The 15,630-nt window shown below is 34.4% G+C and overlaps 1 protein-coding gene across 1 annotated transcript; it reads left to right on the top strand.

Moving 5' to 3' along the window:
• The first annotated feature begins 10,129 nt into the window (after positions 1-10,129).
• LOC131600201 (histone H4) lies at positions 10,130-10,670 on the top strand. Its single transcript, XM_058872397.1, has one exon. It carries the CDS (start codon positions 10,187-10,189, stop codon positions 10,496-10,498), a length of 312 nt encoding a protein of 103 aa, XP_058728380.1. The 5' UTR covers positions 10,130-10,186; the 3' UTR covers positions 10,499-10,670.
• The last annotated feature ends 4,960 nt before the right edge of the window (positions 10,671-15,630 follow it).

Below are 15,630 nucleotides of genomic sequence, written 5' to 3'. Positions count from 1 at the left end.
TTTTACACTAAAGGTAACATTACCCACCTTTTTGAGGTGGGTAAATAAGAATTCACCTTTAAAAAATCGGCAATTTAAATGCATATTTTTTTCGCACAAAACGACGTCGTTTTCATGATTTTTTAAAAAAATAAAAATAAAAATAAAATATAATTAGACTTGATTCAAACCGTATTTGGAACAATTTTTCTCCTATTTGCAATTAGAATTGATTTAAAATTTATTTAAATTTTGTATTATTTTGTCGTAATTAATGATTATATTTAGAATTTGAATGTAAAGAATAAACATGTGAAGTTATAATATTTTGAAGTTTTGAAATTTTGTAGGTGTTATGATTTTTTTAGAGACTGAGTCATCCGGTTCAACTGATTAAATAAATATATTGTATTGCAATATAGACTGGTTTATTCAACCGAATTATTTGATTTAATCCGATTTAGTCATGCGGTTCGACCAATGACTCAGTAGTTCAACTAATGAACTAGTGACCCAATACCTTATCAATTTGATGATCGGTCTGATTTTTAAAACAATGTTTTTTAAAAACACAATGGCCATTATCTTAGCCATTCAACTTATTTTTTTGGCTAATCATATTTGTTTAGAGTATTTGAACATTTTCCAAATCATTTGAGCATTACTTAGAAATATTTTATTTTCACTTTCATCTACTTATGGGAGACTACCCCAATGTGTGGCCACTGTCTTCTTCTTTCTAGTCAATAATATGCAATATTTAATTTAAACTTCCAGCCCTACCTTAATAGACATATCTTTGCTTTTACACGAGTATTATTGTAAGATAGATATAACTAATTAATAATTGTAGGAGTATTAATTAAAATTTAATATTTAAGCTAAACATGACATCGATGACGATTTTTTTGTTTTGTTTACTAGTAGTTGTAGTATGCTGGAAACAAATTGTCTTCATATACATTTCTATACTTTAAAACTCATTAGAGTGAATTATGCTAATGTGTAAATTAAATATTTTTGTCTCATTCATGAGAATGATCATATGGAACACACGTGTTACGTGTAGACAAATATGATTTTGAATGTTGGTCATAGTAGTCTCTTAATTTTGAGATCCTAGATTTTTGTGGATTGATTCGAAATGTTAATGGTGTTTGGGTTTACAGTTTTACGGTAATATTGGTATTTCAACATTCTTCATACTGAGTTGATGGTGATATATCATGGTTTGTGTATGGTCTGAGAATTTGACATCAAAGACTTGATGTGATATTCTGACTCCAACTCTACTATTAACCTTATCTTAGAGTCTGTTAATGTCTGACATCACCAAATCTATTTTCACGGAGACAGTTTACGAGTGTTGGCGATATCAGAACCAAATCTATTTTGGGGAGCAAACCTGCTTTGATTCAGTGGTCTTGAAAATAATAAATGCAACGGTTTATCAGTGTTGGGCCAAACCTAAGCTTAGAGTTTCTTTTAGTAGTGTACTTATGCCTTAGGTTGATGCTGTTTTGTTTTGTTTGTTAGCTGGATTTATTGGATCCTTTGGATCACATGGTTGTATTGTTTTTTGAATTTTCAATAAAGTTATTTCTTGATTCAAAAAAAAAAGTCTGACATCATCATATCGCAATTTTTCACAATATTAAAGAGTTTCTCTTTAAAAAATGACAAGTTCAAATATATCATATTTTGTAGAATAAAATGCTTGTGCTGACTATCTAACAAAACATGAGACTGATAATGAGGCGACATATCGATCTTTTGATGAACTTTCCTATTAGAATTCTCATTCTAGTTGATGCTAATGAAACTCTTTTCCTTTTTTTTAATTTCTTTTTAATTTCTTTTTTTTCTTTTCATTTGTACCAAAAAAATAATTAAAATGAAGTTCTGTATTGTACTTGTTTTTTTTGTTAGTATAAATATTAGACATGTTTTAGATATAAACGTTTTTGTTTTTATCCTTAAAGTTTTATTTTAGTGTTTGCTAAATTTTCATATTAAAATTAAATTTTGTAATATATAAAATATTTAATTTTAGAAAGAAACTAAAATAAATACTACAAAAAATAATAATAATTTATTTTGTAGAAACTATAATAAAATCTTAATAACCAAAACAAATATTAATATGTTTTAAAGAAAATTTTCATGATTATATTTATTAGTAAAGATTTGAGTTTTAAAATGTGTTTCTCTCAGTCAAAACAATATTTTATCATTTATGATACGCATTATTGGAGGATTTAATCTGACACCCCAATATTTTTATAATACCAAAACTGCTCTTAATAAAAATAGAATAAAATGATAGAATGAAATTTTTGGTAGTTCATTTAATATTTCCAAAAATATATTTCAAATTTTTTGGTAAAAAATACAAGAGTTTTTATCGAAATTTTCGATAAAAACACACACATTTCGGAATTGCAGATAAAATTTTCATGAGTTTTTTCAAGAAATTTCTGATATTTTTTTCAAAAATTTTTGAAATAGCTTTGAAATTTACGATAAAAACTCATACTTTTTGAAATTTGGTAACTTTAGGCAAGAGTATGATAGTAAAATAATGCAAAATGAGGGGTGTCAGGTATAAGTGAGGGGGTGACAAGTTAATTCCTTGCATTATTGGACTTGAGCCCAATATCAATTACAAATAGATTCTTATCCATGGGAAATTCTCATTGCAATCATATGCTTTGTCACAGACCGTTGGTTGAAATCCCAAAATACCCCCATATTTCGGATATACATCTCCGAAGACACATTTTTTTAATTAAAAAAAAGACTTCACATATGCATATCCGAAGTCACCCTATTTTACACAAAAAAATATGATTTCGGATATGCATATGCGAGGTCACCATTTTTTAAAAAAAGGGTGCATTCAGAGATTCGTATCTGAAATACGTTGTGTTATATCAGAAAACCCAAACAATCACCCTCACTCTTTGCATTCTCTTTAAACATTACATTCTCCCTACAATAACAAAAATCCATTTTTACCAAAAGTTCTATTGAAGATTCACACTCCAGAACCTCCATTTAAGCATTCCAACTTCAACTCAAAGCTCAAATAATTTGTAAGTTTTCAAGTACCTTACCCAAGCTCAAAGTTATAATTTAGGATTGTTAGATTTTAGGACAATGTGTATATTTATCTTATTGTAGTTCAATATTGGTGTTTAGATGTAACAAATTGAATTTTGGATGAGTTAGGGTAAGAAATGGAAGTTTCTCAAAAATGGTTGTTTGCATGTTATTTCGGAAGTGCATATCTAAAATCCTCTCTTACCAGTTTCAGATATGCACTTGCGAAATGTGCTCTGAGTCATTTTTTTTAATTTTCAATTTTGTTTCATACTCAAACTTTAACGGTTATTAACAAGTGGCATTTTTTCAAAAAATGGCAGACAACCAGGCACCAACCGATCGACTAAGACAAGAGAGGTCAACCCAGACAACCTCGGCTCGGCGCGAGAGAGCCGCAGAGCAAGGAGTGGCTCGGAGTTGGGAATGTGTCCAAGTCCAAGTGGAGGAGGAGCCTACAGGATCCTCATCTGCACCGAGGAATCGCATGTCTCGAGCGTTTTCCTCTCGTGAGGTTAGTCGGGAGGAGGTACCTGAACATGGTGAGGTACCTGAAGAGGAGGAGGTTCACCTAGAGCACGAAGAGGATGCTCGGGACGATGTACATGATGCAGAGAAGGGCAGATACCTAGGAGGACCGTCTGGCACGTCCGTCTTGATTTACTACCACAACCATGCTGCTCGACATATTTGGGATGTCGAGGTTGTTTTTTATTGCAATTTTTAATTTAAACGATTTATGTATTGTTATTTTTATTGCAATTTGTATTGTTATTTATTTTTGTTCTGACAGTAACGCTTGCCCATAAAATTCGTGAACCATTCGCGGAAAATATTTGATCTTTTTAAACCACAGGTTGAGTGGTTTAATAATGTTGTTGCTAGATCCGGACTTGGCGGTTTATGTTGTATCAGATATGTTACCATTAACCATCGCATGCGAGGAGAATTTTCCGAAAGGTGGCACACGGAGATGTCTTCTTTCCACTTTCCTGTTGAGGAGTTGACGATCACACTCTATGATGTGGCCTGTCTGCTCCACCTGCCTATCAAAGGGAGGTTGCTGGACCATTCCCAGATATAGAGGGTAGAGGTCATCGAGTGGATGGTGGATTATCTGAGTATGGACCCATTTATGGCTGATTACGAGTATAGAACAACGAATGGGACACATGCCCGGTTCTCCACCCTGAAATAGATTTACGAGCACCACTTGGTGGCAGCAGTTGGGGCCGAGGATGAGGGGGATGCGGTTTTTGTTGAGTACCACTGTGGTTGTGCTTTGCGGTGTTGGTTCATGTTCTTGGTTGACATGTCCCTTTTTGTGGACAAAAGTACAACCTACATGGACGTGACATACCTCCAATACTTTATGGATTTGAGTACAGTTCATGAGTGGAACTGGTGGGCCGCCATTCCGGTATACCTATACTAGAAGCTGAATGAAGCATGCAACTGGAGGACCAGACAGTTGACTGGATCTTGCGCACTTCTCACGGTATATTTATTTTTTATTACATCACATTTATGTTTCAGAGATGGATCATCTCTTACTTCCACCGCATACATGGCTATGACCCTGATCCGTTGTACATTGACGCCATGCCTAGGGCTGCACGATACGTCCTCCAAAGGGGGAATCATAAAATGGCGCCATATCAAATATACCTCGATCGTACTACACACGATGACATCAATTGAACGCCCTTCCGTGATTACCATGATGTTGTCCCCTTTGAGCGCATCTCATTATATTCTGGATGGTTGGCATGTGGGACAAATACCATGGTTAGATATTTGCCAAAGCGATGTGTAACACCCCAAATCTACCCAACGTTATATTTAAATCAGAATGCGGAAATTTCAAACATTAAACATGAGGCATTACATTCTCAACTTATTCCAACAAACAACCAACCTATATTTGCTTTTATTATGATACATAGCATTCGGCATTCACAACTTATAAATCATATACAACTTTATCCAACTAAAATCAAAACTTCAATTTATAATTATTCAAGAATTATTGTAATAACAACAATTAGAAACAATTTCAACAACAAATAATAACAACTATTCATCGTCTTATAATAACAACAACATGACCGACATAAACAATCATAATCCCATCCCGAGTGCTACGTATCAAAGCAAGACACCAATCGACTAACAGCAACTAAAGACTTCATAAAGTTACTTCGCTTCCGAGTACCTGCTCAATTACCCATAATAGGTAACATCATTACAGAAGGGGTGAGATATCATACAATATAAACAGGTGTATGATAAACAGTATATTAGATTAGGATTATACAAATTCTACCACTTTACATAGCAATTATACAACAACGAGTAAGCGACTTAAATCAATACAACTTACTAGCAACAACAACTTAGTAACAACAACTTAATAACAACAACTTAGTAACAACAACTTAATAACAACAACTTAATAACAACAACTTAGTAACAACAACTTAATAACAACAACTTAGTAACAACAACTTAATAACAACAACTTAATAACAACAACTTAGTAACAACAACTTAATAACAACAACTTAATAACAACAACTTAATAACAACAACTTGATCACAACAACAACTTAACAGTAATGACAACTTAACAGCAATAACAACTTAATGGCAATCATAACTTATAACCAACAATAACTTAATCACAAAAGCAACTTATAACCACATCAACTTATATCAAACGACAATTTATCAAATAGCAACAACAACAACAACAACACGATAACAAATTAAACATCGACAACAACAACAACGGTAACAACTTAAACATCAACAACAACAACAACGGTAACAACTTAAACATCAACAACAGCTCAGACATACAAATCGAATGTGACTCAACTATGCAAATGCATGTGGTACCATTTGGAGTAAAACTCCCAACGTAAACATATGCCAGGTTATCGAGGCATTTCAACAACGTAAACAGGGTGCCATCAAGGCCAACATAATCAGGTGCCATCTAGGCCAACGTAAACAATGCAAATGTATGCATGCGACAACAACCACAACGTCATAACAACAACAACGAAACAACAACAACAACGACAACAACAACGTAAACAACAACTTGAACATGCAACAGATGCATCAACTTAATCCAACATTGGTCATACGACCTACAACTTAAACATGCCCACAAGTCGGGACAATAACAACGCTGAACAACATAATCAATTTTCAACTTATTCAACATTGGCCATAGGCCTACAACATCATCAACGTAATCAACGACAATTCAACAGCGACGTATAACAACAACATTTCAACATAGTAATAACAACTTGTTCAACAACGACAACATATTCCCAACAACTTACTAACAACATATTCAACTATATCATGTTCAATAATAACATACTAGAAACAACATAACAACAACAACTCGACACAACGCTTACTCATACCGACTATTATTATAAGTCTTATTTATACTACTTAATAGCAACATATACTACATTCTACTCAACAACTTATACTTAATTGTCCACCAACTTACATCATCGGTCCTTATACTACTACCAAATTATTCGTACCAAGGTTGTAACAACTCTGCAGCTATCAACTTAATATTCGCTATCAACATCTACCACTAAGGCACCAACAACTTAATTATTATTATTTGTTAATTATCAACAACTCCGTTACTTGAATTACCGCTACATAAGCCATCATTATTGCTACAGTTACTTTTATCGCATTATAATTAGGCTACCGATTCAGCCTGCTACTTTATACTTCTGCCATTGCTCCTTCGTGTTATTTTCCACTTTCTGCAACTTATACCACATGCCAACTATTTCTAATAATAAGCATTACTACCAATTCATTTGATTGAATTTCTACAACTTAATTCAAGAACACAACATTTATGACAACAACACAACAATTTTCCACCACTAAAACACAATACAACAGCAACCTACAAATCATCCCCAAATCAACACGGAGCAACCAATTATGAATAACAACCAAGGACTCAGAATCAACCACATAATCAAACACCGACACTGAGGCAAATTCATAAACCCCATCCCACATACGTGTTCATCATAACCCCGGTTATAGAGTAAGAACCCCACCCCTACCATTGGATTGGAGGTTCCTCTACTCTCCCGGTTGCCATAGCTTATGCCGCCGCTTCCAACTTTTCTCCGAAAATCTTTTCTAACAACGTGCAGAGACGCACCAAAAACCTGTTCGGAAATCGTTTTGTCAGACGGACTTAAAATCATCAAAACGAAAATCGCTCCGGTCAGAAGTTACCTCTACGAGTCTGGAACGCTGTGTCCAAGAACCGCGACGATCCAACGGTTGGATCGGGAGAAACGTTTGTTTTGCTAAGGTGTCTCACCATAGAAACGTGCTGCGAAAATTGGACTTCCCCTAGCTTTTCTCTTCCGCCATTGCTCTCTTTTTCACCTCTCCTCCAAACCCTTATTTTCTTCGTACAGTACAATAAAAACCTATTTCTTTTCTTTTTCTTTATTTTCCAAATAATCCAAATAACTCCTATAACTCTTATTGGGCCAATCATTCACACTTCCTCATTGCTATTTACCACACACTAATCCAACCCAATTCACTTAAATCAATTAGTCCAATAAATAAATCATATTATTCTTACTATTATCCTCCAATTAAATCGACTAAATAAATCCGACTTAAACTTAATATCTTCGATCAGCATAACAATCCAATTTCAGCTAAATCCAATAAATAATTCCTTCCATAATTTAATTAACTAATTAATTAAATTCGGGGCGTTACACGATGCATTAGACAGTTTGGGCGCGTGCAGATGATACCTAGGTCTCCATTTGCGGTTGTTCCCGACACCATTACTCGCCGAGATCTCATTGCTATTTTTCAGGATTAGGAGCAACATTTGGTGCTAGAGGAGTATCGGAGTATGCGGACCATCCATAGCTGGCACTGTGTAGATAGATACGTGACATGGCTTTTTCAAGTGTCACATCTTATCATGACACCCGATGCTCCTAGGCATCCACCTAGGCCAACGCATGAGGAGTTGTTAGAGAATCAGCAGGCTGCGGATGACCATGTCATTGATCTTCTGCCGATATGCCAGCGAATACAGTTGACTAGGCAGGAGGCATTGGACAGAGAGATCCTTGATTCTATTTAGAGGTATCTTAATCTATTTCTCAGTAACCTGAGCAATCAACCTTTCCCCCATACTCATTGGTGATTTGTCTCCCATCTCTCATAGTCACTACATTGATACCACTGAGATGTTGGGAACTCGTCCCAAATAGGTAAATTTAAAAGGACAAAATTTCATGTTCAAACTCCTCTTGCTTGCTTAAGATAATGCCATCATCTTTTATCAATTTCTGGATTTTACACTAAGCGGTTTTATAAATTCTTTCATTATAAATAAAATACTTATATAATTTAGGAGGAAGAGAGTATTAATATTAGGTTGTTTTAAATTGGAAAAGAATGAAATTTTTATGGGTTAATACTACTTTATCCCCCTGCCATATAGGCGAGATACGGTTTACCCCCCTCTAAAAAAAAAATTTATTGGACAAACCTTCCAAAATAAAGATTCCATCAAAATTGACTCTGATCAATTTTTTTGGCCAAGATTCTTAGAATCTTGCCTACATGGCATTTTTGGTAGTGCTGACTGTACAACACATAAGCAATGTGGCACAGTCAGCACTGCCACGTGGAATTTATTATTTATTTTTTAAAATTTTTTTATTGATTTATTTTATTTTTTTAAAAAAAATTTTTTTATTGATTTTTTTAAATTTTTTTTGTTGATTTTTTTTATATATTTTTTTAAAAAAAATTTAATATTTTTCCAATTTTTAAAATTTAATATTTTTTTTCAATTTTTTTTAATTATTATTTAAAATTTATTTTTATTATATATAAATTCGCAGGTATTTTCAAATCCGTAGGTAAATCCGCAGGTATTGTCAAATCCGTAGGTAAATCCGCAGGTATTGTCAAATTCGCAGGTAAATCCGCATGTATTTTTAAAAGTAAATCCGTAGGTAATTTTAAATTCGTAGGTAAATCCGCAAGTAAATCCGTATGTAAATCCGCAGGTATTGTCAAATCCGTAGGTAAATCCGCAGGTATTGTCAAATTCGTAGGTAAATCCACAGGTATTGTCAAATTCGCAAGTATTTTTAAAGGTAAATCCCCAGGTATTGTCAAATTTGTAGGTAAATTCGCAGGTAAATCCGTAGGTATTGTCAAATTCGCATGTATTTTTAAAGATAAATCCCCAAGTATTGTCAAATTTGTAGGTAAATCCGCAGGTATTGTCAAATCCGTAGGTGAATCCGCAGGTATTTTTAAATCGGTAGGTAAATCCGCGAGTATTGTCAAATTCGTATGTAAATCCGCAGGTACTGTCAAATATTTTTTTTTTAAAAATAATAAAAAAAAATTTAAAAAAAAATCAACAAAAAAAATATTAATTTTTTTTTAAAAAAAATAATAAAAAAAAATCAACAAAAAAAATTTTAAAAAAATCAATAAAAAAAATTAAATTCCACGTGGCAGTGCTGACTGTGCCACATTGCTTATGTGTTGTACAGTCAGCACTACCAAAAATGCCATGTAGGCAAGATTCTAAGAATCTTGGTCAAAAAAATTGATCAGGATCAAATTTGATAGATCTTTATTTTGCAAGATTTGTCCAATAAATTTTTTTTAGAGGGGGGTAAACCGAATCTCGCCTATATGACGGGGTTAAAGTAGTATTAACCCAATTTTTATTAGTGTAACTGTAACAAACCAAAATGTCAATCTCCCCCAAGTTAAAATCGCTTATCTCCACTAAAAATCGAAACCAGCCAGCCTGGCGATCCGCGTGATACATATTCTCAATTCTCAACCAATCATTCATAATCCAACGGCTGATATCTAGACATAGATCTTCCCACGGATAATCATCCAATCCAACGGCAACACATTCACCATCTCAAATTCAATATAAAAACACTCGCAACACATCTATCACAAACTCAGAAAACTTCACAGTGCCAATCAAGCAGCAAGCTCCTGCAACCAATCTACCATGTCAGGAAGAGGTAAAGGCGGAAAGGGTTTGGGAAAGGGAGGAGCCAAACGTCACCGCAAAGTTCTGAGAGATAACATTCAGGGAATCACCAAACCTGCGATTCGCCGTCTTGCTAGACGCGGTGGTGTGAAACGGATTAGTGGTTTGATATACGAAGAAACTCGCGGTGTTTTGAAGATATTTCTTGAGAATGTTATTCGTGATGCTGTGACTTACACTGAACATGCTCGTCGGAAAACGGTTACTGCTATGGATGTTGTTTACGCGCTCAAGAGACAGGGTAGGACCCTATATGGATTTGGGGGTTAGGGATTGTTGTTGTTAGTAGAAATGTAGAATTTGTAATAGCTTGTTTAATTGTTAGAGTACGCTTTGCTTTCTAGTTTAATCAGCTCATCTTTGTATGTTCAAATCTCTGATTTAATACAGGTGGATTAAATTCAGATTGTTTCCTTAATACTATTTGAAAATGAATGTCAAATTTCATGGCTTTTGTATATTGAAGGATAATTCCAAATTATTGTTAGGGATACTTTTTTCTACCCTAATTTAAATAAATGTTTAAATTTCAAGTGTGTTTTTTGGCGGTCTATTGTTTTGATTTGGAAATACAAATTTAATTTTTTGAGTTGTGTTTAATGAATGCGTACATTTGAGATTAAATTCCATGGCTTTCTCAATTAATTCTCTATCTCTCTTTCACTCTCTACACTGAAACACTTCAATTGTACCAACTTTGTAATTTAATTTTAACATTTGATACAAAAGTATGGTTTAATCCACTAAACACCTAGTGTGTAACATGAATTTTGTCTCTAATAAAAAAATCATTACTAACCTATCAATCCTTAATGCGAAGAATTATGACAAGTGGTGCAAGTAAATGAAATGGTTGATTGATTACCAAGATATTTTTGAAGTGATCAAGATTGGGGTGTCCTCCTGTCGAAGGTGCAAGAAATGTAAATTGAGTAACACATAAGAAATGAAAGAAATAGGATTTCAAGATACTGTTTTTGTTCCACCAATGCATGGATGATGACAACTTTGAGAAACTTGGTGATTGTGAATTGCCAAAGCAAGCGTTGTATTGAGTTTCACAAGTTCAAGAAGGGATTGCTCGTGTACCAAAGAAGACATGTGCTTGAGATTTTGAAGAAGTTTGAAATGGACCATTGTAATGTTGCAATTACTCTAGTTGAACCGATACTATTATTTTCGAAGAATGAGGATGAACAAGATGTTAATCCAACTCAGTATAAGAGGCTGATTGGATCCTTGTGTTACTTGTGCAATACACGATCAAATTTGGCGTTTAGTGTCGGTATTGTGAATAGATTCATGGAGAGACCGAGGTGTCTCACTTTGAAGCAATCAAGAGGATTCTAAGATACATCAAAGGATCTATTGGCTGCATAATTCTCTTTCCTGCAGCGGACACTAATAGAAAATGCAATTTGCTTGGTTTTATCGATTTCAATTGATGCGGAGATAAAATGACCGAAACTGTACTTGTGGATACATCTTTATGTTCGATGAAACACCAATCTCATGGTGTTCGAAGAATGATCCAGTACTATCACTCTCGTCTTGTGAGGCCGAGTATATTGCTGCTCTGTGTGTGTTCCAAGTCGTGTGGTTAATGAATCCAATGAAGGAGTTGGGCATCGATGAAGGTGACACTATAACACTCATGGTTGATAATATTTTCTCTATAAACCTTGTTAAGAATCCAATTGCTCATGGAAGGAGCAAGCATATTGAGATGGGATTTTACTATTTGAGAGAACTTGTTAGTGAAGGAAGGTTGAGATTGGAATATTGTAGAAATGAAGACCAAATGGTTGATTTGTTGACCAAGAGAGTCACAATTGAAGTGTTCAAGAGATTGAAGATGAACACAGACATGGAAGAATTGGAGCACTTGAATTAATATAATGTGTTAAGTGAAAATCCAATAATTCAAGTGTTGTAACCGATTACAATGGGGGTGTAAATCGTTTATCGGGTTAGAAAAATTGGTTTCTTAATCTTGGTGGTAGGATTACTCTCTTGAAGTCTATTATTTGCTCTCTTACTTTTTTCACTATGTCCTTTTACAAAATACCGTCGAAGGTTGCTAAAGAGTTTTCGAGTATCCAAGACAACTTCTTATGGGGGTTTGGAGGGAAATAGAAAAATTCACTAGAGAGTTGGAAGAAGGTGTGTTTTCCCCTTGAATAACATTATTGAAGTTTGTGCTTTAGAAGATGACAATTTATGTTTAGTTTCTTCTGTTTTAAGCGTGAATCTATTCTCTTTAGAAATCAGCCATCCTTATTTATATGGTATCTAATCGAATTATATCATATGATGTTGTTGGAAAGGTATTAGGAAGAGAGCATCCTGGTCGTGTTCGAGCAATTGGCATGGGAGTGGTTCCTACCACTGCTTTTAAACATACCACTGCAAGACTTAGTGGTATGAATTTTGGTTTTTCAAGTGGTAATTCTTCATTGGTGGAACAAAGACTTGCATCTGTGACTGGTCTATTAAAAGCAGTTGTTGGATACATTAGTAATAAAGAAGGTGGTACACACTTTGCAGAGTTAGCTGTCGTACTTGCAAATCAAACGCAACAGGTATATTATTGATTTCTCGATTTTTGGCTCTTTAGTAGTAATAGGACTTCCCATTGGTATGTTAAAATTGTTGATTCTCTTGCATTTAATAGAGACATAAAAGTATCCAAATAGATCTGAAAACTATGACTTCATTGATCTTTAACTTTCTAGGTTTCCACTTCTGCACTCTCTTTTCCGAAGATAAGCTTCTGAGTTTTCTTTTTCCTGCATTTAAGTAAGTTGGTTAGTTTTCTATTTGGATATATGGGAGTTGATATTAGTGGTATACATCGTGAAATTTTTTGTCAATTTTTATTGTTATTTATTATTTCAGTAAATTAAAATTAATTAAGGCTTTATCTAGCCACATGGCTCACCTTTGGGTTCTGACCTTTCGCAAGTTGACCATATAAATTTGGATTCTGCCTGAAAAGGAAACTAGCCAAATGAACTAACTAAATCAAACTTTAATTTCTTCACCTGTCACTGAAATTTAAAAATTATTCAGGTTAATATATTTTAGTAACATATAAACTTGATAACAGGTGGTCCAGCGGATTTTGAACTGTGCTATAATACCATCTTAAAGTGTGTGGATTGTGTATAACTCGAAAGTTTTCAACCTATTTTGAATTCTTTAGAAAATATTTCGGTATCTCATCATCACTCACTCCAATAAAATCAATAAACTCAATCTTGAATTTTCAAATGCCAAATTTTGACTTACATAGCTTAACCATCACAGAATGGAAGCAAAAAGAGAATAGAAAATGCTAAATACCATATAGGTATATCATATAGAGAATGAAACCTGCTAAACTAATCTATAGGATAGAAACATAAAGAGAATAAAAAGATGTTTAACTACCTCATTGTGGACGCATATAGAGAACATTTAATAAAAGAAAAAAATTACTGTTAAGTAGAAAACATTAAAGAAAACCATAAATGCGTAAACAAAAATTAAAGAATCGTGCCATAAATTGAGGTGCGTGAGAAACTTCAACCAATATGATATCACAAATCATTTGATCATAAGAACTCAATTATTATCGTGGAAGCCGATAAAAGGTTGGTGATCAAAAGAGAATAATATAGTAGAATTAATGAAAAAAAAAGAAGGGTGTTATAGAAGATTAATTAGAATTATTGAAGAGTAATTCAATATTCAGAAGATGGACTGATCTTCTGATGGTTACTCAGAAGATAGTATTGACCAGAAGATGTTGTCTGGGTCCCATTAGCTTAGCTGTTTAGTAGTAAGGGTACTTTAGTATTTTGTAGTACTGTTTGTACCTTAGACTTGTTCACTAAGTTTACTGTTTTAGGGCTTATGTGGCAAGATTTTTCTTTTCTTATAAATAGCCTTGTAATAGCTATCATTATAGTAGAATACAACATTTATTCTCTCATCTCTTTTGCGCCGTTATTCTATTATTCTCTTTGTCACCATCTTTATTCATTGTGCACCAACAATTGGTATCAGAGCTCCGGTTCCAAACACAGGGAAACACGAGTGAACGTGAGTTTGTGTGACTGTGTGATTGATTTTGTTTCTGGGAAACAAAGTTGTGTTGAATCACATTTTTTCTTGATTGTTTGTGGGTTGGGAAACACTGTGTGAGTGTGAGTGAAATCAGTTTTTTTTTATCTGCACAAGTTTAAAGATGAGTGGAAGCAACTTGAATACCAAACTTCCAGTTCTTGATGGTAAAAACTGGAATAGATGGATGATTCAAATGCGTGTATTATTTGGTGCTCAAGATGTTCTAGATCTTGTCACTGGAGGGTATATTCCGGTTGCAGCGGATGCAACGGAAGAACAAAGAGAAGCGCAGAGAGAGACCAAAAGGCGTTGTTCTTCATCCATCAGTGTGTGGATGTGAATGTGTTTGAGAAGATTGCTGATTCTATGACGTCAAAGGAGGCGTGGGATATACTGGTCAGGTGTTACGGTGGTGACGTATCAGTGAAGAAGGTGAAGCTTCAATCCCTGAGAAAGCAATATGAGAATCTCAACATGAAGAACAATGAGAAAGTCTCTGAGTATATCTCTAGAGTGATTGTGATCACTAATGAGATGAAGGCTTGTGGAGAAACTCTTTCTGAACAAGTAATCATAGAGAAGATATTGAGGTCACTTACTCCTCAATTTGATTATATTGTTGTATCCATTGAACATTCTAAAGATCTGGAAACCATGAGAATAGAAGAGTTGCAAAGCAGTTTAGAAGCACAAGAGTTGCGTCTGACTGAGAGAACTTCTGAGAGAGAAGTTGAGCAAGCTCTGAAGGCTTCTTTTGTCAAGAAGGACCAGAAGCATAGACGTGGTGATAGATTCCAGAAGGAAGCCTCAACTTCTGATGATAAGAGATATCAGAAGGGAAAGGATAAGAAGAAAGTTCAATGTTACTGTTGCAAACAGTTTGGCCATTTTGCTAGAGACTGTTTGGCAAACAAAGGAAGGAGATCAGAAGAAGCAAATATAGCCAGAGGAGGATCAGATGATGAACCTGTGCTATTGATGGCTTCAGAGTCGGACAAAAGATGTTCGTCAGAATGGTGGTATATGGACACTGGGTGTTCAAATCACTTGACTGGAAACAAACAATGGCTGATAGACTTTGACTCTGAAAGGAGGACAAAGATCAGATGTGCTGATGATAAGTACCTATATGCAGAAGGTATGGGAAATGTCAAAGTCAAAGTGAAGAATGGAAAGACTGTTCTGATCAAGGATGTTTGGTATGTTCCTGGAATCAGAAGCAATCTGATGAGTGTGGGTCAGCTCATTGAGAAAGGTTTCTCAGTTGTTATGAAGAATAACCTCTTGAAGTT

Source organism: Vicia villosa, linkage group LG4, assembly GCF_029867415.1.
Source record: "Vicia villosa cultivar HV-30 ecotype Madison, WI linkage group LG4, Vvil1.0, whole genome shotgun sequence".
NCBI classification, from domain to species: domain Eukaryota; kingdom Viridiplantae; phylum Streptophyta; class Magnoliopsida; order Fabales; family Fabaceae; genus Vicia; species Vicia villosa.
Note: the sequence above shows the minus strand (reverse complement) of the source record. Positions and strands in the feature narration are given on the sequence as shown.

What these genes read in the sequence shown, in the direction of transcription:
- LOC131600201 (XM_058872397.1), top strand. Translation starts at nt 10,187, where the DNA reads ATGTCAGGAAGAGGTAAAGGCGGAAAGGGTTTGGGAAAGGGAGGAGCC.